At 38.1% G+C, this 22,135-nt stretch overlaps 1 protein-coding gene across 1 annotated transcript in view; it reads left to right on the forward strand.

The window, feature by feature from the left end:
• iars1 (isoleucyl-tRNA synthetase 1) overlaps positions 1-22,135 on the forward strand; it is a 103,588-nt gene that overhangs the window by 40,764 nt on the left and 40,689 nt on the right. Inside the window, exons 8-14 of the mRNA XM_039770865.1 lie at positions 4,512-4,599; positions 4,774-4,834; positions 4,912-5,007; positions 5,140-5,262; positions 6,538-6,629; positions 6,917-7,015; positions 18,855-18,981. Coding sequence (XP_039626799.1) covers positions 4,512-4,599; positions 4,774-4,834; positions 4,912-5,007; positions 5,140-5,262; positions 6,538-6,629; positions 6,917-7,015; positions 18,855-18,981 — 686 coding nt within the window. The remainder of the gene's footprint in view (positions 1-4,511; positions 4,600-4,773; positions 4,835-4,911; positions 5,008-5,139; positions 5,263-6,537; positions 6,630-6,916; positions 7,016-18,854; positions 18,982-22,135) is intronic.

Consider the following 22,135-nt stretch of genomic DNA (forward strand, 5'->3'; position numbering starts at 1 on the left):
ATGGGATCTGTAGTTTATTGTGTTACCAGCGCTTCATATACCCGGGCCATTAATAACAATAATACAGTATATAAAATGATCTCGCGGGCGGATATAATTACGCCGGGCGGATGTGGCCCGCGCCCTTGAGTTTGACACATATGGACTAAATAGAACTTGAAAAGATATATTTTTCAAATGTGATCGCGCAATTCAGATAGAGTTGGCGCCAGCACTACAGCCTGCATGCCTCAATAAGTCATCCTTCCTCGCTCTTACTTTTTTACCGTTCATCTAATGAATACACTGAGTATGGCTTTACCAAAACAATTATTGATGGCGAATAAAGTATCCATTATTCGAGTATGTAGATCGGGTTATATATATATACATATATATATACCCGCGTATCGCAGCGGAGAAGTAGTGTGTTAAAAAAGCTAGAAAAAGAAAAGGGAACATTTTAAAAATAACGTAACATGACTGTCAATATACAGTATTTGTTTTGTGAGTGTTACTGAGTGTTGCTGTCATCAAGGATTTGATTATCATTATTTCTTTCAATCAGGTTCGTATTTGTAGGATGTGTTGTGTTCAAGTTACATTCCGTGTTTGTCAATCGTTGTAAAGATGACAGGTTTCATTCATCGATTCGTTTCTTACTGCATCAATAAACAGCTCGTCTTCTTCTTTATCTGAGACCTGACACACTGCATGCACGGGTTTTTTTTACACTGTCTTCCTTTAGCGGGACATTGACTTTTTCCAACGTGTGCTTTGTTTTGGATTTATGAATATGCTTGTATGTATCAAACGCTTCATATTTTTTGCTGCCTTTTCAATTGTGTAATTCGGTTTTTGTTCAGCGCTCTTTGGAACTGTTGCTTTTTATCTGTGCACTGCGTCAGTTCATTTGAGCCGCTCGGTGTACATGCATCGAAGTTTCCCAGCTGTGCTGGTGCCATCTCGTGCTATGTCCATGGCTGTATTTAATGTTACCTTAGTCCTGGCACTTAAAACTTTCTCTCGCAGTTTCGCTGAGTTTGTACCAAACACCACCCTGACCATCTCATCTTCCTCTCCATAAGCACAGTCCTTAACCCGTGAATATTTAGTGGAGTTTGCTATTGGATTGCCGCTGACGGACGGCCTTATATGGGCAGGCACTAAATTACAAACGCCAGCGCAGCCTGTCTATGAACTTAATTTAAAGTGTAGGTTTACATCGTGCTTTGTTTCCGAAGTAGCAGAACTCATGAATATGGTTGTATATGTCACTCGCTCGCTTCTTATTGTTTCGCTGCCTTCTCAATTATATAATGCATGTTTTCTTCAGCGCTTTTTTGAGGTCTTCCTGGTTTTCTATGTACTGCGTGATTACGTGGGAGGCGTGATGATGTCACACGAAACTCCGCCCCAGCGTTGAAGCTCATCTCCATTACAGTAAATGGAGAAAACTGCTTCCAGTTATGACCATTACGCGTAGAATTTCGATATAAAACCTGCCCAACTTTTGTAAGGAAGCTGTAAGGAATGAACCTGCCAAATTTCAGCCTTCCACCCACACGTGAAGTTGGAGAATTTGTGATGAGTCAGTGAGTGAGTCAGTGAGTGAGTGAGGGCTTTGCCTTTTATTAGTATAGATGTATATGTATATATATATATATATATATATATATATGTATATATATATATATATATATATATATATATTGTAATAAAGGCGCTATATGGCGCCCGACCCGGCACAGACCACGCTGAGGCACGTGTTCACACTCAAAGGCTCTTTTATTTTTCTTCAGCTTTGTGACACGCCTTCCCCGTGCCATACAACCCAAACACAGTCCAAGCACAAAACACACAGTTACCACCAAACCAACACTTTCCTGCTCCACCACTCCTCCCAGGCAACCTCGTCTGGGAGGCAGGCCCTTTAATACCCCACCCGGAAGTGATCCAGGTGCCTGACCAGCTGGTCTTAATTGCACCTCCGGGTGGGACTGATATACTGTCCAGTGTGGTGGCTGGATCTCTGCAGCACCCTAGCGGCCACCCCATCTCCCAACCGGGCTGCTGTGGTGGACTCTATGTCCCATGGAGCCACGGGGGAGATTGAGGAGGAATCCACTGCCAGGGAGACTGCCCCCAAGCGCCCCGGGGAAGGTATTGCAATGTCCATAATGGCTCCCCCGGGACGTATGCGGCAGAGGCATTCCGGCCGGGCATGGGATCCGACTGTCCGTCACAATATATGTATATATGTGTATATATATATATATATATATATATATATATATATATATATATATATATATATATATATATATATATATATATACTGCTCAAAAGAATTAAAGGACCACTTTTTAATCAGAGTATAGCATAAAGTCAATGAAACTTATGGGATATTAATCTGGTCAGTTAAGTAGCAGAGGGGTTGTTAATCAGTTTCAGCTGCTGTGGTGTTAATGAAATTAACAACAGATGCACTAGAGGGGCAACAATGAGATGACCCCCAAAACAGGAATGGTTTAACAGGTGGAGGCCACTGACATTTTTCCCTCCTCATCTTTTCTGACTGTTTCTTCACTAGTTTTGCATTTGGCTACAGTCAGTGTCACTACTGGTAGCATGAGGCGATACCTGGACCCTACAGAGGTTGCACAGGTAGTCCAACTTCTCCAGGATGGCACATCAATACATGTCATTGCCAGAAGGTTTGCTGTGTTTCCCTGCACATTCTCAAGGGCATGGAGGAGATTCTAGGAGACAAGCAGTTACTCTAGGAGAGCTAGAGAGGGCCATAGAAGGTCCATAACCCATCAGCAGGACCAGTATCTGATCCTTTGGGCTAGGAGGAACAGGATGAGCACTGCCAGAGCCTTACAAAATGACCTCCAGCAGGCCACTGGTGTGAATGTCTCTGACCAAACAACCAGAAAGACTTCATGAGGGTGACCCAAGGGCCCCATGTCCTCTAATGGGCCCTGAGCTCACTGCCCAGCAGCATGCAGCTCGATTGGAATTCGCCATAGAATACCAGAATTGGCAGATGTACCACTGGTGCCCTGTGCTTTTTACAGATGAGAGCAGGTTCAACCTGAGCACGTGACAGAAGTGAAAGGGTCTGGATAAGCCATGGAGAACGTTATGCTGCCTGTAACATCATTTAGCATGAGCAGTTTGGTGGTGGGTTAATGATTGTCTGGGGAGGCATATCCATGGAGGGTCACACAGACCGCTACAGGCTTGACAAAGGCACCTTGGCTGCCATTAGGTATCAGGATGAAATCCTTGGACCCATTGTCAGACCCTATGCTGGTACAGTGGCTCCTGGTGCACGACAATTCCTGGCCTCATGTGGTGAGAGTATGCAGGCAGTTCCTGGAGGATGAAGGAATTGATACTATTGACTGGCCACCACACTTTCCTGACGTAAATCCAATAGAACGCCTCTGGAACATTATGTTTTGGTCCATCCAAAGCCACCAGGTTGCACCTCAGACTGTCCAGGAGCTCAGTGATGCCCTGGTCCAGATCTGGGAGGAGATCCCCCACAACACCATCTGTCATCTCATCAGAAGCATGCACCGATGTTGTCAGGCATGTATACAAGAACACAGGGGACATACAAAGTGCTGCGTACAATTTTGAGTTGCTGCAATTAAATTTTGGCAAAATGGACTAGCCTTCCACATAATTTTTTCACTCTGATATTTGGGGCGTCTTTGAATTCAGGGCTCTGTAGGTCGATCATTTTCATTTCCATCAAACGATGTGGCATCCTTTCGTTCCTAACACATTACCCAGTCTATATCCAGGAGGATTTCTTTTTCCCATTGAGATCTGATGTGTTTTCAAAGTGTTCCTTTAACTTTTTTGAGAAGTTTATATATATATATATATATATATATATATATATATATATATGTATATATATATATGCATTTGTATATGTGTGTTTATATGTATGTGTATATATATATATATATATATATATATATGCATGCCAGCAACACTCATGACAATGACAACACAATTACTTTGTCATTGGGTATTTTGCTAGTTTACTTATAGACCTGCCAGTTTCACCTATCCCATTCTGCCCTTGCTTCTTTCCCCAGTGCTAGTTTTGAATACAGGTAACAAGAATAAGTACAGGTAACTTTCCAAATGCTTCCCCAAACACTCCACTACTTTACTACTGTGTGGGCTAAAACACTCTTCTAATGGGGAAAAAACCTTTAAACATTCCCGCATGGCTTCTTTGAGGTAACCAAAGAAAGTTTTTAGGAACAAAATTTTATTTTAAATTGGCACTCTCAACATCAGTAGTACAAAATTGTTGGCCCTTCTTCCAGTTCATCTTGCAAGGATAGCTTGAAGTCTTCAGGATTCCTACACTTGGAACAATGCTTTCTGGGTGCTTGTAAAGTAATAGGTTCAGTCACCTGCTATACATTTTAACAGTTGTTCAGAGGGGGATATCACAGAGGTAGTGGCTTATTCTCGTCTAAATACGTTGTTTGTAGATAACACAACAGGAAAGATGTATATCTTGATGGAAGCCCGTCTTAGCATTCTCTACAAGTCTGACTGTGAGTTTGAAATCCTGGACAAGTGAGTATTGTTACTTGTATGTACTCTTAATTAATACTTAAACTTTATTTATTGTCCTCCTTTTGGGGAGATATCTTTTCTCATTTGAGGACCTTAATACAATAAATTGTCTTTCTGTTGTTTTGGAATTCTGACTGTTTTTCTCTTCCTTCTTTCTTTTATTTATCCACTCAGGTTTCAAGGCAAAGCTCTAAAGGGCAAGTTATATAAACCACTCTTTGATTATTTTATCAAGGTGAGAGGCTGCTTGAATCTATGCATCCCTGGAGTTAGCATCTCATTTTTCTAATATAATTTTCTTTTTGACTTTAGTGCAGAGCAAATGGTGCATTTGCTGTTGTTTTGGACAACTACGTCAAAGAGGATGAGGGCACTGGTGTTGTACACCAGGCTCCGTACTTTGGTGCTGTAAGTATGGCTTTCTGTTTTAGGTTGTTAATAAAATAGGCAGAAGAAAAACAGATGCATGAATGTTGGATAAAATATCTTGTGTTGGGATGTAGACAAAGCTGATCTTACCAATTACCTTCCTCTCTACAGGATGACTACAGAGTATGCATGGATTATAAAATAATCCAGAAGGACTCTGTACCAGTGTGTCCAGTAGATGCAGCCGGCTGCTTTACTAATGAAGTGACACACTTTGCTGGGCAGTATGTAAAGGTAGGTCACTCCTGGGTAACTCCTTATTTTGTGATTTAAATCAGCAGTTCTCAACCTGGGGGGAACTGCCCCCTATAGTGCACTATTAAACTTTCAGAGGAGCCACAAGTTTACTGAAAATAATTCTAAAATAGCAGCAAATTCTTCATTCACTAAAAACAAAGCTAAAGCTGTCACCTTATGAAATTCTTATGAATCTTGTTTTATCTGTATTCAAAACACGTTACATAGGAGGCGACTAAGTTTTCTTAAAGGCCCATTTTAAATGGTGTTTTCATATATCAACTGTATATAGTTTTACTAGATTATATTCACACCTAGCTATTAAATGCATCTCCAGTATACACCATGTCTAAGTAAGAGATTGGATGGATGCCCTCCCATACAGTGGTTTAGTGGTTGCTCATTTTTATCTGCACAGCACAGTGCATTGCGGCTGCTAACTTGTAGTTAAAATAGGAACAGCCTGCTTGAGTGACCCTCAAAAAAAAACATAGTAATCCACACTGCTGTAAAGAACTTAAGTTGTTTACAAATCTGACAGTCTCATGACATTGATATTAGTTCAAATTAACACATGGTGCTGCTGCTCTTGGTTTTAATACTTCTTGGGTGATCGGGCTGGCCATATTTTTGTAGCTTACCTGACTGCTTTCACCGCCCTACATAATTCTTTTGTCTTTTCCATTGACTTGATTTTTTTATGTGAAGAAAAGGTGTATTTGCATTTTTACTCATGTTAAATGTGTTTGTCACTGATGGAAATGCTGCAGTGCTGAATTGAGGATCGTGAAGTAGCTTCTGTGATTAAGTTATAAAAAAAAAAAATCTCTGTATTGAATAAAATATTAATTTTTTATTTTTAGATATCCCTAATTTAATGATTAATTAAAAAGTAATAAGTTGAGTGAGTACTCAGTAGCTTTTGTTGTTATTAAAAAGATCTACATTCTGTTTGGTAGTTCATGGATATTAGTTATCCCTAAAAATGACTGAATATTTAATGCTATGATTAAAAACAATTAGGCACTAATAAAAGTAACTTTAATTTATTTAACAAAAACATACAGATGGAATTAAAAATATCCTTTTGTTAATAAATGTATGTTTAAAAACAAACACTTTTGTCATGACTGCAGCTAAAGTATAGGGGTTGTTTAACATTTTCTTATGGGTACACTTTGGGACATTGAAGGTATAAAAGTTGAGAAACACTGGTTTAGGCTATATAACTCGTCTACCATCTAAATTGTGCTCTTTGTTTGCTATCTACAGGATGCGGACAAAAACATCATAAAATTTCTGAAAGATAATGGACGCTTGGTCAGTGCTAGCACCTTTAAGCACAATTATCCTTTCTGCTGGAGGTATTCACTCAAATCTGATTTTTGTAATATTTGTTCAGTGGAGCACAATCAGACTTTTTATTTTTGTTTCTGATGCTTTTATTGTGGACTTGCAGGTCTCCAAATTCTGTGTATTTCTCTAATTTCATGATTTTACGTCTTATGCCTCAAAAACATCCTTACCTTGTGATGTCAAATTAACCTTATATTGAAAGGAATGACTGTCCACTGCCAAATTTACTTATATAAAAACAACACAAATTGGGGAGTACCTTTGTGTGTATCAGTCATTTTCCTTGCTTTTGCAGGTCAGATACACCACTAATTTATAAAGCTGTGCCTAGCTGGTTTGTACGAGTGGAACATATGGTGGACAAACTTTTGGAGAACAATGGAAAATGTTATTGGTAATAAATTCTTTCTATTCTTACTGACAACAATGTTGTATGCTGTTTAGTGAATGCCAGGTTTGTTTAAAATGAAAAAGATGTTTAGTTAATAATAGAGCATCCAGCCAGTCACACTGTTTGTTTGTTTACTTTTCACTTTGACCTTGAGCCTAATGTAGTGTCTCCAGGACAGCTGGCTTTTAATAAGCATCAAGCACCTTGATTTCTGTAAGCACTGATAACACTAACTTTTGAGTTTTTCTTCAGTAAAAATATTTACAGAAAATGGTTTCTGGGTTTGAAAATGTATTGTTACAGCATAAGAGTTCACATTAAAAATAATGAATAAATTCAGCGGGGAAAATAAGTATTGAATGTGTCAAAGTTTTTTTCAGTAAATATATATATATATATTATTTTGTTTTTATTGAAATCGCACAACATTCCATACAAATAGATCAATTTTAAAAGAATACGATTGAACACAAATCATCCCCCAACCCTGAGAAAGAGAGCATGGGCAGCAGAATAAAATTTAAACCTAGTAAATAGATCATTTAATAAGTGAATATAGATGAATGGAGAAAAAAAGGAATAGGGAGAGAATCTGCTTCCTTAGTGCTTTAAAAGCTTATTCTAAAATGTTATTGATTAGATACTGCCAGGTTTTGAAAAATTTCTGCAAAGATCCTCTAAGTGAGAATTAGATTTTTTCCAATTTTAAATAGTATATAACATCAGTTACCCACTGACTTAAAAGAGGAGAGTTAGGATTCTTCCAGTTGAGCAAGATAAGTCTGCGTGCTATTAGTGTAGTAAAGGCAATTAGTTTGTTCTTCTCCAATTTAAGCCCATCTGGAAGTACACCAAACACAGCTGTTAATGGGTTAGGAGGGATTGTGACACCAAGGCTGTCTGAAAGGCATTTAAAAATTTTGGTCTAGAATGATGTTAATTTGGTGCATGCCCAAAACAAGTGACCCAGTGAGGCTGGATCTTGATTGCAGTGTTCGCAGGTTGGATCTTGCCCTGGAAACATTTTGGACAATTTTAAGTGAGATAGATGTGCTCAATATATAATTTTGAGTTTAATAATTGTATGCTTTGCGCATATGGAGCTCGAGTGAATTCTCTGCATTGCTACCTTCCACTCCTTTTCTGATATGTTGAGGGACAGATCCTTTTCCCATCGTTCTCTTGGATCTTTGAAAGGGAGGGACTGTAAAATGATTTTATATTTTGCAGAGATGCTGCCTAAGTCCTTGAAACTGATCAATATATTTTACAGCATAGATGGAGGTGGGAGGTGAGCAAAATTGGGCAGATTCTGTTTAACAAAGTTTCTGATTTGAAGATAGTGAAAGAAATGTGTTGCTGGAAAGTTAAATTTAGAATGTAATTGTTCGTAGGATGCAAAGACGTTGTCTATGTACAGATCGCTAAGTGATTTATTCCCAAATATTTTCCAGACATTAAAAACTGCATATGAAAAAGGTGGTCCTCGTGCAGAGGTGACACTGATAAAAGGTTCTCCATCTTAAAATGCTTCCTACATTGGTTCCATATTCTGAGTGGGTGAAGGTTATTAGTATATTGGTGATAATTTGCATTTATTGGGGTACAGAGCAAGGAATATAAAGAGGAACTGCAGGATTTAATTCTATTGCAGACCAAGCCTGTATATATTCATCTATTTGTGTCAATGTCCAGGTTTTTATATGTAAAATGGAAAGTTAGTTCGAGCCATGACACCTTCTGCCTTTGGCCTTTGTAGTGTTGCTCTTTGGATACATGGATGTTTTGAATTCCAAATAAATGTGGTTATGGTTGAATCTAATTTCTTAAAGAACGATTTATTGATGTATATTGGAATATTTTGAAATAAAAAGAGCTTAGGGAGGACATTCATTTTAACAATGTTAATTCTACCAGCTAAAGTGAGATGAAGGGTTGACTATCTATGCAAGTCTTGCTTGATTTTTTCCATACAGACAGCGAAATTTTGTTGATAAAGAGCTTTGTTTACTTGGGATGTTTACCCCTAGATATTTAAACTGATCTGTGATGATAAAAGGGAAGGTGTCCAATCTAATATTGTGTGCTTGAGAATTCACTGGAAAGAGTCAAATTAATTCTGAGACTAGAAATCTTTTCAAATTCTGTTAGTGCTGTTAGGACTGCAAGCACATTGTTTTGTGGATCTGATATATACAATACCATATCATCTGCATATAGAGAAATTTTCTGTTTAAGTCCTTTTCTGATAATCCCCTTTATCTCATAAGCATTTCGACAGTGAACTGCCAGTGGCTCAATGGCGATTGCAAAAAGTAGTCGTGACAGGGGGCATCCTTGTCTGGTACCATGTTCTAGTTTAAAATAGTCTGAATTAATGTTGTTAATACAAACTGAAGCTTCTGGATTGGTATACAGTAGTTTAATCCATGCACAAATGTTTCGGCCAAACCCAAATTTCTCCAATGTAGTGAAAAGGTAGTTCCATTCAATTATATCAAATGCTTTTTCTGCATCCAAGGATAATAAAATCTCTGGGATATTTGACTTTGTGGGTGAGTATATTACATTAAACAGGCGTCTAAGATTGGACGCTAAATGTCAGCCTTTAATAAATCCCATTTGATCTTGTGCTATTACTGAAGGCAGCACTTTCTCCATCCTTCTAGCTAGGACTTTGGAGAGTATCCTAACAGCATTATTCAGAAGTGAAATTGGTCTCTATGATGCACATTGTAATACGTCCTTATTTTGTTTAGGAAAGACAGTGATTAACGTTTGACGACAGGTTTGAGGTAGAATTTTATTGTCTCTAGCTTCTGTTAATGTTGCTAATAGGAGGGGAGCTAGCTGAATGGAGAACTTCTTATAAAATTCAGCAGAGTAGCCATCAGGGCCTGCTGCTTTCCCACTTTGATGTGACTTTATAGCATCTAATAATTCTGATTGCACCAACGGTTTCTTCAATTCCTCTGCACTAAGAGTATCTATTTGTGGTATCTCTAATGCATCCAGAAATGCATTAGATTGTGTCTTGTCTTCTTTAAACTCAGTAGAATATAAGGTTTTATAGTAGTCTGTAAATGTTTGCATTATATTTTTATGGTCAATGGTCATGTCTCCATTTGTGTTGGTGATTGCTGGGATTGCATTGCGAACTTTTTGCTTGTGGATTTGTTGAGCTAAAAGCTTATTCACTTTCTCTCCATGTTCATAGTAATGATGTCTTGATTTAAAAATGAGTTGTTCAGTTTTTTTTTTAGTTGTCAAGAGGTTGAGTTCTGAATGCAGAGCCTGCCTTCCTCACTTGTACACCTGGCAAGTTCTTGATCTGTTCTAGTAATTTCATTAGTTAGCTTTGATACCTGCTTGGTTTCCAATTTATTTCTGTGGGAAAGATATGAGATAATATGTCCCCATAGAAGGCCTTCAGGGTTTCCCAGAGTATTCCTGCAGAGACCTCTGAGGATATATTTGTCTCTAGAAAAAAAAAAAGATTTGTTTTGATATAAATTCTTTAAAGTTCTTGTCTGCTAATAAAAGTGGGTTAAGACGCCATCTGTGAGATGAGCATATGGGGCATAATGATTTTATCTCCAAGATCAGAGGGGTATGGTCGGAAATAACAATAGCGTTGTACTTGCAGGATTTAATCGTAGGTAAGAAATGGTTATCTACAAAAAAATAAATGAATTCTTGAGTAGCAATGATGCACTGGTGAGTAGAATATGTTCTTGAATTTGGGTTTAGAAATCTCCAGGGATCTGATAAGTTATGGTCAGTTGCAAATTGTATAATTGTCTTTGCAGTGTTAGATGTCATCGCCCCTGTGACAGGAGACCTATCTATGTCTGGATTTAAAACACAATTAAAATTCTCCGCCATTATAATTTTATGAGTATTCACATTGGGAATGGATGCAAATACATTTTGGGTGAATTCCCAATCATCCACATTGGTTGCATAAACATTTATCAAAATGACTTTTCAGTTAAATAAATTACCCATAACAATCATGTATCTCCCTTCAGGATCAGATACAACATCTGATACTACAAATGAGACTCTTCTATGTATAAAAATTCCCACACCTCTAGTTTTTTTTTGTAAAGCTGGAATGAAACATTTGGCCAGTACAGTCTTTTTGCAGCCGGAACTGATCCTTGCTTAATAAGTGGGTCTATTGTAAAAATACTATTTTAGTGTTTAGACTTGTTAGGTGAGAGAGTACTTTCTTTCTTTTTAATTCGTGATTCAGGCCTTTAACATTCCAGCTCACAAAATTAATTGTCCTGTCTTGGAGACATTGATTCTGAGTTTTTGATGTTATTTTGTAATCTTAACCAACTCTTAACCAAAAGTGAGACAGCTTTGACCTTAATTTCCAATTTTCCTAGGGGTTATTGCCATGCAGTCTATAGTTATGTTAGTAATTATAATTATAAGGATTTAAAGGGTAGATTAGAGAGAGCTTGTTTTTGGGGTGATGGGCAGTGCCATCCAAAGAGTTCAATTTTGCTCTCATCTGACCAGACTATATTCTCCTAGTATTTCATCGACTTGTCCAAATGTTGTACACCAAACTTTAATCAAGCTTCATCATGCTTTTTTTTTCAGAAGTTGAGTCTTGTGTGGTGAGCTGCGTGTATAGAGGCCATGGCGGTTGAGTGCATTACTTATTGTTTTCTTTGAAACAACTCTACCTGCTAATTCCAGGTCTTTCTGAAGCTCTCTGTCAGTGATTCTTTACTCTTGGACAACTCTTCTGATTATTCTTTTGACTCTTCTGTCAGATATCTTGTGAGGAGCACCTGGTCGTGACTGGTGTATGGTGAAATAATCTTATTTCTACTTCTGGATTATGGCTCCAAAGGTGCTCACTGGAACATTCAGAAGTTTTAAAATATGTCTGTAACCAATGCAGTTTGTTTTGCAACAATAAGGTTGCAAAGGTCTTCAGAGAGCTGTTTTCTTTTACCTATCATGAGATGCTTCTTGTGTGACACAGTGGTAATGAGAAACCTTTTAATAGGCCATTAATTAGGACTAAACCAGCTGATATTCATTTGCACTGATAGGGGGCAGGATTGTTTTCTAAATACTGACATATTTCAGATGGTTTCTTGGTTTTCCATGCTTTTTTGCACTTCCTTTTCTTCATGTGTTCAATACTTTTTCTCTGTGTCATTCCACTTTATTACACATGGTGTGTGCTTGGTGTGTGTGTGTGTGTGTGTGTGTTCCCTGCGGTGGGCTGGTGCCCTGCCTGGGGTTTGTTTATGCCTTGTGCCCTGTACTGGCTGGGATTGGCTCCAGCAGACCCCCGTGACCCTGTTTTAGGATATAGCCGGTTGGACAATGACTGACTGACTTTATTTATGGACTTATTAGTTTTTTTTTTCTTTGTATGTATGGATTACTTGGGTTGTTACTAACATCTGGTGATATTTTCATGTCAATAGCCCCATTAGAATTACATGTACTGAGAAAAATGTTGACGCATTCAATACTTATTTTCCCATATATACATAATACTACCAAAATACCCGCGCTTGGCAGCAGCGCAGTACTGCTTTTAAATTTTTATTAATAAGAAAAGTAAACCTTTTTAACTCTTTGAGGGCTGAATATTTTTTCCAAGCAATGGCTTCACACAGAAATCAACAGAAAACGTGTGTTGCTGCATGCTGTGGCTGCCAGTTTGCCAAGAAGGTGCAGCAGGCTTGTGGCCAGGCTGTTTTTGCGTAGCTGGGACACAGTCGCAGTGCATTGCAATCTGCTTTCTACCTCTTGTCATTGTCAAGTGACAGTCCTCCCTGGCGAACATTGTCAGTACAATGACTTGCTGGGGGACCAATCAGCTCACATTCATTTTCAATCACTTGTATCAAAATCTGACAAGTCATAGTCCAGTTCAGAGATGATAATAGTCAAAACATCGTCCATGGAGTATTTTTGCTTTGATCTCTCGCCATTATGTCAGTGCCATGTTTGCCATTGTTTGCGCCTTGCTACTCACGGGCAGGAAATCTCGGTCAAACCAATGAATCTAACTTTCCTTCTAGCAATGAGAGTCCAACTAAAGCATAATGGTGGCTTTTGTCACAGTTGACAGTCAATTACCATCGTCAACTCCTCCTTTTGACAAAAGTCAACATTAGCCCTGAAAGAGTTAAACTGAGGGAAAATATACCAATAATTATTTGTTAAGGATCTCTTTGTATACCATGTTGTCAGTTCATCACTCTGGTTGTAATATGACCAAGCTGTGAGAGCTTACTCTTGAGCATGCAACGTATAGTTGGCAATGTGAAAAGCAATCTTGCCTCAAATCAATAGCAACCATTTGTAGGGTATGTCCCTGAGACTTATTAATTGTCATCGCGAAGCAGAGCCTTACTGGAAATTGGAGGCATTTGAATTGAAATGGGAGATCAGAGGGTATAACGGGATGCGAGGAATAAAAACTCTCCCCTGAGCAACTGCCAGTAAAAATAGTTGCCTCAATTAGGTTCTTTTGCAGACAAGTGACCTGAAGTCTCGTGCCATCACAAAGTTTCGGTGGCTGTAAGTTTTTCAGTAACATTATTGGTGTCCCAACCTTCAAAATTAGATTATGCTCAGGAGTGTGTGGAGAAACTCTAGCGACAGCGTGTCTATTAACTTGTGGATTTTTCTGTGAGTATTTGGTGGCAGCGTGACAAAGTTGTTTCAGCAAGACTGCGTTAGCTGCAGAGCTCAGTGTAGCTCAGCTCAAAGCGAAATGGTGAATGAAATGAGGTGAATGGGAGGGAAGATGATGACGTGACTCCCCCACCCGCCTTAACTCTCAATCCCTCCACAAACACAGTCTCTCGGATCTCAACTCTCCTTTATATAAATCAGTAAAGGAGAGAGGACTAAACACTAAGGAATAAGAACGGCAAGACTGCGTCAGCTGCGGAGCTCAGCTCGGAGCGAAATGAAGTGAATGAAATGACGTGAATGGGAGGGGAGATGATGACGTGATTCCTCCCCCCGCCTTAACTCTTCATCCCTCCACAAACACAGTCTCTCGGCATGACAAACGCCAGCGGCAGCGTGTCTATGAACTTAATATAAAGTTAAGCTTTACACCTTGCTTTCCTAGTCGTTTGCATAAGCACAGTCCTTCACCAGCAATTTTAACTCCGTTACAAAGTGATCAAAAGTCTCATTTATACCCTGCGTCCTCTCAGTAATATCGTATTCATCTTAAGCATGACAAACGCTAGTGGCAGTTTGTTTATAAACTTAATTTAAACTTACGGTTTACACCGCGCTTTGTTTTCGCAGTAGCTGCACTTATGAATATGCCTGTATGCGTCACTCGCTTCATATTCTTTTGCTGCCTTCTCAATTGTGTAATGCGTTTTTGTTCAGCTCTTTGGAGCTCTTGCTTGTTCTCTGCGTACTGCGTTCACAGTCAGTTCACGTGAGCCGCTCGGAGTACATGCATCGAAGGTTCTCATCTGTGCTTGTGCTAACTCGTGCGATCATATAATGTCCACGGCTTTATTTTATTTTAGCTAACACCCGGCACTTAAAAGTTTTTCTCGCACTTTCGCTGAGTTTGTGCCAAACACTAGTCTATCCCTGACGATCTCATCTTCGTTTGCATAAGCACAGTCCTTCACCTGCGAATATTTAGCGGCAGCGTGTCTATTGGATTGCTGCTGACGGACAGCCTTATATGGGCAGGCACTCAATTACGTGGGAGGCGTGACAATGAGGGACGCAACTCCGCCTCACGGCGACCGAGCTGCAGGCTATGGCCGTATATATGTACGTAAGTAGGTTCCAGTTATGACCGTTACGCGTAGAATTTCGAAATAAAACCTGCCTAACTTTTGTAAGTAAGCTGTATGCAATGAGCCTGCCAAATTTCAGGCTTCTACCTACATGGGAAGTTGGAGAATTAGTGATGAGTCAGTCAGTCAGTGAGGGCTTTGCCTTTTATTAGTATAGACACACACACATATACATACAGTGATCCCCCACCTATCGCCGGTAGTTACGTTCCAGACCCATCAGCAATAAGTGAAAATCCGTGATATAGAAAGACCATATAAATACACATTTTTTTTATATAGTTTAAGCCTTAAAATACCCCACATGCTTTAAACACATGTAAACTTATTAAAAACACTTTTTAAACACATGTGATATGTGGATGTTGGGCTAGTGAGAAAAGCGCTATATAAATGCAAAGAAGTAATATTATCTCTTTATTATAAAAAAAAAAAAATCTTTACAGGGAAACATCCCTTTAACACCCCCGAGAGACATTTTAACGTCAGTAAGAAAAGGCAGTGAAAGAGAAGGACAGCTGCTGTACAGGCTTTTAAATGATAGACGCACAGAGTGACAAGCAGAACAGGAATCTTAGCAGAAGCAGCACAAAGCCAGTAGCTGATCTGTCCGCTTCTCCTTAGGAGCTCTGCTCCTCCCTGCCCCCACAACGTGAGCGGCTGTGACGCAAAGTGGCAGGAACGTAGCGTGCCTCCAGGGGGGCTGAGCGAAGTGATCGAGACCAGATCATATCGGAGAGACACTTTGAAGACACGCAAAACTAGACATTACAACCTTAGGAAGCAAAACCCGTGCTGCGGTGACTTTTGCACATCATGCCCTACTTACAAACAATTTAAAACAAGTTCACTGACATCTAACCGAGCTGTTGTTGGAATGCTTTTGGCAGACAAAGTTCAGGTGCTCCCAGCTCTTAAAACAATGACAAGCAGAACACTGCAGCTATCCTGCAGATCTGAGTGCTTCTCCTTTGGTGACTTTAAAACACTTGAGTTTCCTAAGAAATAACATTAGGTGTGCAATTGAAAAGGAGGGGAAGGAAGAAACAAAGCCAGGTAGATGAGTGGAGAAAAGGTGAGAGTCGACGAGAAAAAGCTACAGTTGAAGAAAATAAAGGGAAAGAGTTAAAAGTTAGTCCGTCATTAAGACCTGGAGAAATATGTGATCTGTGAATATTAAGACCTGATGTGAATATATGTTGAGTGTTTTTGAACCATTGCGAAACAACACAGGCAGAGAGATTAGTGTGGGATCAGTGTGGCTGTGAACAAGGGATGTGAAGTGTTCTCTAATAGGCTTTGTAAAGTCTTCGATTTTAATGACTCAAACATGTTCCTTGAAATGGTCTGATAGCTGTCTCTCTGTTTCACCTGTGTACAGTCCCTTCCATACTTATTGGCTCCTCTTGTAAAGATGAGTAGAAAGGGCTGTAAAAAAAAAATCACCATTTTGTGAATTACCTTAATTTTTTTCTGAAAAAAATGAGAGTAATCCAACCTTTAATTGAAGTAAATTTCGTTCATAAGGATTTTTTAAAACAAATTGTGTTGTGATTATTAACACCCACAGAAATTCTTATGAATAAAATGTAACTAAAGCATTTTTTTACATCTGTATCTTACTTTTTTAAGTTGATTAGAATATGTTAATCCTTTAAGCTGTAATCTATGACTATGACTGTTTCACAGGGGTATAAATGTAAAGTGTCACAGAGGCTAGATTCACATATTCATTTATCTTTATGGAAAAGATAAGAGAACACCCAATTCATATGAGAGAAGAATTCTTTGACTTTCATAAGTCATGAAATGGCCGTAATGACTAATTGCCAGAAAATGTTCATAATTTACAGTTAAGGCAATAATTTAAAAGTTCAAATCATCTGGAACCTACATGTATTTTGACTCCACACAGACTCACTGTTGGAGAAATATACAAAAAAGTAGGATCTTTTGAAGTAAGTCTTCAAAATTACCATCAGACTAATTATTCAGGAGACTTGCCAGAAAAACCTTTTCCTATAATTTAACCACAAGTGTTAGCTCCTGGAGTTTGCTAAACACCATGTTCTATAGTTAGACAAATTGAAAACTGAAATTTCTGGCAACACACTCGAACTTTGGCGTCAAAAGAAGGATGACTATACTGAAAAGAACCTGATCCCCCACTGTTTAGTGTGGTAGATGTACTGTGGTGGTGTTTGCCTGTTTTTTTTTCCTTCAAAAGCCCTGGGAACCTTATTAAGATAAATGGCATCTGTTGACACCATGAAATGCCAATATATTTTAAATTTAAGTGAGACTGCCTCTGCTAAGAAACGAAATCTGGGTTGTTGTTGTTGGATCTTCCAACAGGACAGTGATAAAAACATACATACAAATCAACCACTGGTTAAAGGAACACAAAATCAGTCTGCTGCGTCAGTCTCTGGACCTAAACCCCTTTGAAAACCTGTATAGTGAACTGAAGAGGATGGCACAAGAAAGGACTTAGTTCTTTGAGGTCAGAATCCTTGCTGTGTATTCTGGAGCCTTATCAGATGTTATAGGAGAAGTCTTAGTGCTGTTTAATTGGCAAAGAGAGATGGTACAAAGTATTAAATGTAGTTGTGCACATAATCATGGCATGTGTGGTTATGTTAATAATTATCTTTTCTCAGAATAAATTTGCCACAGTTAAATATTGGGATTCTCATTTTGTTTCAGTGTGATAAAGTCATTCACCAACACGGTGAATTATTTATAACCCTTTTTACTCATCTTTACCAGGGGTAGAGGGGACTGTAGATATTTGGAAACGTCCCAAAAGAAATATAACAAGATCTTTAGACTGTTAAGATGCCCATTATTTAATTGAATTTGACAGAGGGACCAGATAAAAGTAACACAGCAGTTCCTGTTATAGCTCAAAGTGCATAGTGAGGAATGAAGCACTCCTCTGTGAAGTAAGCTGTGAAAGTTAATTTTGCATAGGTTAAGGTGGTCAGTGGAAGAAGATCAAGGGAGGTTTAGGAAAAAGGTTCCTGTGAAAGCATAAATCTGCCAAATTGGGAAAGTTTGCTTAATGACCTATTGAAGAAGGTAGTGTTATGGTGGAATTGGAAGACCAGATTGATGCAGGATTAATTATTGGAGTTCAGTACCTGTATGCCACTTTTTCCCTGGCCTGCATGTTCACCAGATTTGCCCACTCATGCCTGAGACGTGGTCAGTTAATGACTGTTATGCAAGAGACTACCAGCGGTTATCATGGATTATGTTTGGGCTCATATAAATTGCTACAATGCTTGCCATTCCACAAAAACACATCCCATGTGTCTTCCTGCCCATGCCAGACCATGTATAAATAATCATTTCTGCCCATGGTGGATACACCAAATACAGCTGACCAAACTGTACTAATCTGCTCTCATAAGTGTTCTGCCATATCAGTATTGCTTTGATATCTCATTTCTTTCTTATTACAAGTTTAATGGCCAGTAGTCTGTGTGTGTCCATCTATATATGCAATACATTCAAAAAGTACTCCTATTGCTTGATAACATTAACATTTAAGAGAGGAAGTTGTTACCAAAAACAGTGATGCTGAAGGAGAAGAAAGTGAATGAAACTAGGGTAAGACGGAAAGATAAATATGTCAAAACACTGAATATTTAAAAATTATGGTATATGAAATTTAGAAACAGATGAAAGTATTTTATGAGTTTACGTTACTACAGCATTTAGATTACTACAGAATTTAGATTTCATGCAAACATGAAAATTGTTTACTGGAATTAATGTAATCCGTATAAATTGCAGTAAAATTGTAAATGCTAATGGTGTAAAGTTTGACTTTTAATCACAAGAAAAGCCATTATGTTCCTTAATTTTTTTTTTTAACTTTTTAATCTTGTTCATGATGTCATATAGTCCTTTAATATCCAACAGGTTTTAGGAAATTAATAAGTACAATAAAGTTAGTAGGTTAGAGAGCATCTTGTGACAACTCTCCTCTGTCTGTTATGTTTTAGGGTCCCAGACTTTGTGAGAGAGAAGCGTTTTGGGAACTGGCTAAAGGATGCTCGTGACTGGGCAATTTCTAGGAACAGATACTGGGGAACTCCTATTCCTCTTTGGGTTAGTGAAGACTTTGAAGAGGTCAGTAGTGCAAAAAGAAAAAAGTATGAAATCTATGTGAATTAATTTGTTTAGAGTATATTCTCAAGTGGAAAGAAATTTGTTTGAATTGGTTGTTTAAGATAACATTCCTTTAATTAGGAATTCTGAATCAGGTTTCACTTTGTACTGTACATTGTTGACATAAACTCCACATTTGGTTTTATTTTGGGTAAGATTACCATTAATTTTTAGCATTAACATGAATTCTGTCTGACTTTGGATATCATTACACACCCTGGTGGCATGAGATATTTCTAGAGATGAATTTGAGAAATGTGGTGCCTTGAAAATTTAGGGTATTTCTTTTCACGTCATTTTTTGTTAATTACTAGAGGGCTTCGCCGCCTGCTCGCTTTGCTCGCCAACCCCTGAGTTTGGTCCTGTGAAAATACAATTTAAAGTGTTTTTTTTTTTTTTTATTTTTTTTTATGGTAATTGTTACATATGCATTATGTTCAATTTTGATAATGCAATGTATAACTGGCAGTGAGTGAATATCGTTTCAGTAAAAAGACTTTTCTGATAAAACAATCTACTTATGAAAGTGGGAATATCCAGAGCTGATGTAGCAGGTGGCATTGTTCTCAGGAAGCTATGGATTTCTGGCCATTGTGGATTGCACGTCATTGTGAGACCTTGCATATATTCCGTTCTAAGCTTAGCTTGATTTGATTTAATAAAGAAGAAATGATTAGCTGCGACTTTTACATACGCATTAATAATGTAATGTTGCGATAGACATTGAGATGATAGAAGTGGGTTGAATACATGGGAACATATCGCCAATTTTGACCCGAAATATTGTGTGGGTGGTGTTCATTTTGCTGAATGCGTTTGTTTCATATTGTACGACCATCCTGTTTCACCATCTGGGAAAAGCAATGGTAAAGGGTTGGCATGTGGCAATGTATTTGACATAAACGAACGAAGCATGCTTTGCCTTTGGATATACACGAATATCTACTCTGACTTTGATTTCTCTGTCTTTCAAAAGTATTATCACTGACACTTCGTCACACTTGAGTTTATTATAAATATGACTGTGATCTTTCGGATTCATAGACATCCAAGAAAATGTCTTTATCCATGTGTTTCTGGTAAATCTTGTGTAAAGTGCGATACGTTTGGACGTATGGATTTGTATCCATTATTGGCTGTATAATATCTATTACGTTGGATTGTTTAACTGTTTCAATTCTATGTAGCATCGCTTCTCCGTGATCATACAGATACACCTGACCAAATTGTGTTTTTTTTTTTCCGAAATTAAACTTGTCGTAGCTGTAATTGTTGTGGGAACACAGATTCTCATAGCATATGGTCCATTATTGTGCAAATCAACGTTTTGTGCATTGAATGATGCTAACGTGAAATGGTTTTTGTAGATGCATATATTTTGCCTGTAGTGTTTGTTGATTTCACTTTCACCAAACAAATCTTTTAATTCTTGTGGAAACACCTCTTCATTGGGAGGCAGCAGTTCCCTGATGGCAACACGAAGTAGACGATCTACAAGTCCCCGACTTAAACTTTAAAGCCTTCCAATATCTACGTACTTCTGACATATCACCTATGTCCATATATTCGATCTCTTTTTGCCGTTCCATTATTTCACCTCGTAATAATTTCCGTTTGTTTGTGCAAATGCGGTCTGTACTGTCTTGTTGTTAAAACCTTCGAATTGTTGACCTTGCTCTGCGTGTGTATTGTGCTAAAGTTTTTTGTGAGCCTTTTAAATTCCACTGCTATCATAATCTGTAACCTGCTCTGCATGTGTATGGCGCCAACATTTTTGAACGTCTTTAAGAAGTTCTACTGTGTCTTTTACTCTCTGTCTTTTATTTCTGGCCTTGTTTGGACCTGCAAGGTTTTCTATTCCACTTGTTCCGAGCTGATTATTACTTTCCTCGCCTAGGTCACAGTCTCACGGGAACATGCTTCCAATGGATGTCAGTATGACGTGAATTGGTCGAGTCGCGGGAAGTGAAAGTGTCTCTGCATCTCTGAAGTGTCTCTCTTCAGAACATCACGTTTTGTCGCAAGATTTTTTTTTTTTAAATAGAATTATGTATAATATGTACATCAGTGCCTTTTCTGGTCTCATCCTGGGCTGGTTCTTGCTATGGACCTAGCATCAATTCAGAAATTGCTTTGATGCTGGATTGAACTCTTTTGGTAATGGCATCTACTCCAGTCTATCTTAACACTGCTTTTCTGCACATTAGTAATAAGAAATATATTTATATTGCATATCTCAAACAATGAAAACAGCTCATAGAAAAGAAAATCATTACAATACCAATTACCATTAAGGTGAATATAAAGATAAAAGTATATACTAGCAAGATGCTAATGAAACAATAATAACAGTAACGAAGAAGAAACAAAGTAAATATGGTATAGTGTGTGTGTGTTTTTTTTGGCCTACAAATGATTATGATTAGTCTGCTTATTAGGACATTTACCCTAAAAACATCTAATACATACAATCTTCATTTCTGTCTGGCTCTCTATCTGTCTTTCTGTGTAAATTAAACAACTTGGCTCTCAGTGAACTGATTTTATTCAAATTTAACGCAGTTAATGCATTTTAACGCAGTTGAGATATCTCGACTATGGTGCACTGTACAAAGTTTTGAAATTTCAAGCATTGGCAAATTTTCTGAATTGTGTCTTTTCACTGTTAAAAAATGTGCGAGTACAATTGAGTTGGAATTGTATGTTGCTGCACATAACTTTGATATAATAAGAATAACAGAAATATGGCTAAATAATACAGATGGGCGGTAGTATAAAATAGAGGGCACACATTATTTTAGGAGAGGCAGACAAAACCATATTGTTGGGGTAGTCGCCATGTATGTTAAGCAGAATTTAAATACAAAGCTTTTTCAATTCCATGGTGAACTTCAGCTTAGTGAGGGTGTTTGAATTTGATTAGACAACATTATGGATTGAGGCCTTGTATTAAGAATGTGTTACAGACCCCCCTAATGGAGACCGTAGTTTAAATCTACATTTGTTTCAATCAGGGGTATTTATAATCATGGGGAATTTTAATTACCAAAATATTAACTGGACTAACCTTACTAATAGTGGAGCCCAAAAACAGGAGTTTTTAGTTGTAATCAGT

Source organism: Polypterus senegalus, chromosome 12 (assembly GCF_016835505.1).
Source record: "Polypterus senegalus isolate Bchr_013 chromosome 12, ASM1683550v1, whole genome shotgun sequence".
Lineage (NCBI taxonomy): Eukaryota > Metazoa > Chordata > Cladistia > Polypteriformes > Polypteridae > Polypterus > Polypterus senegalus.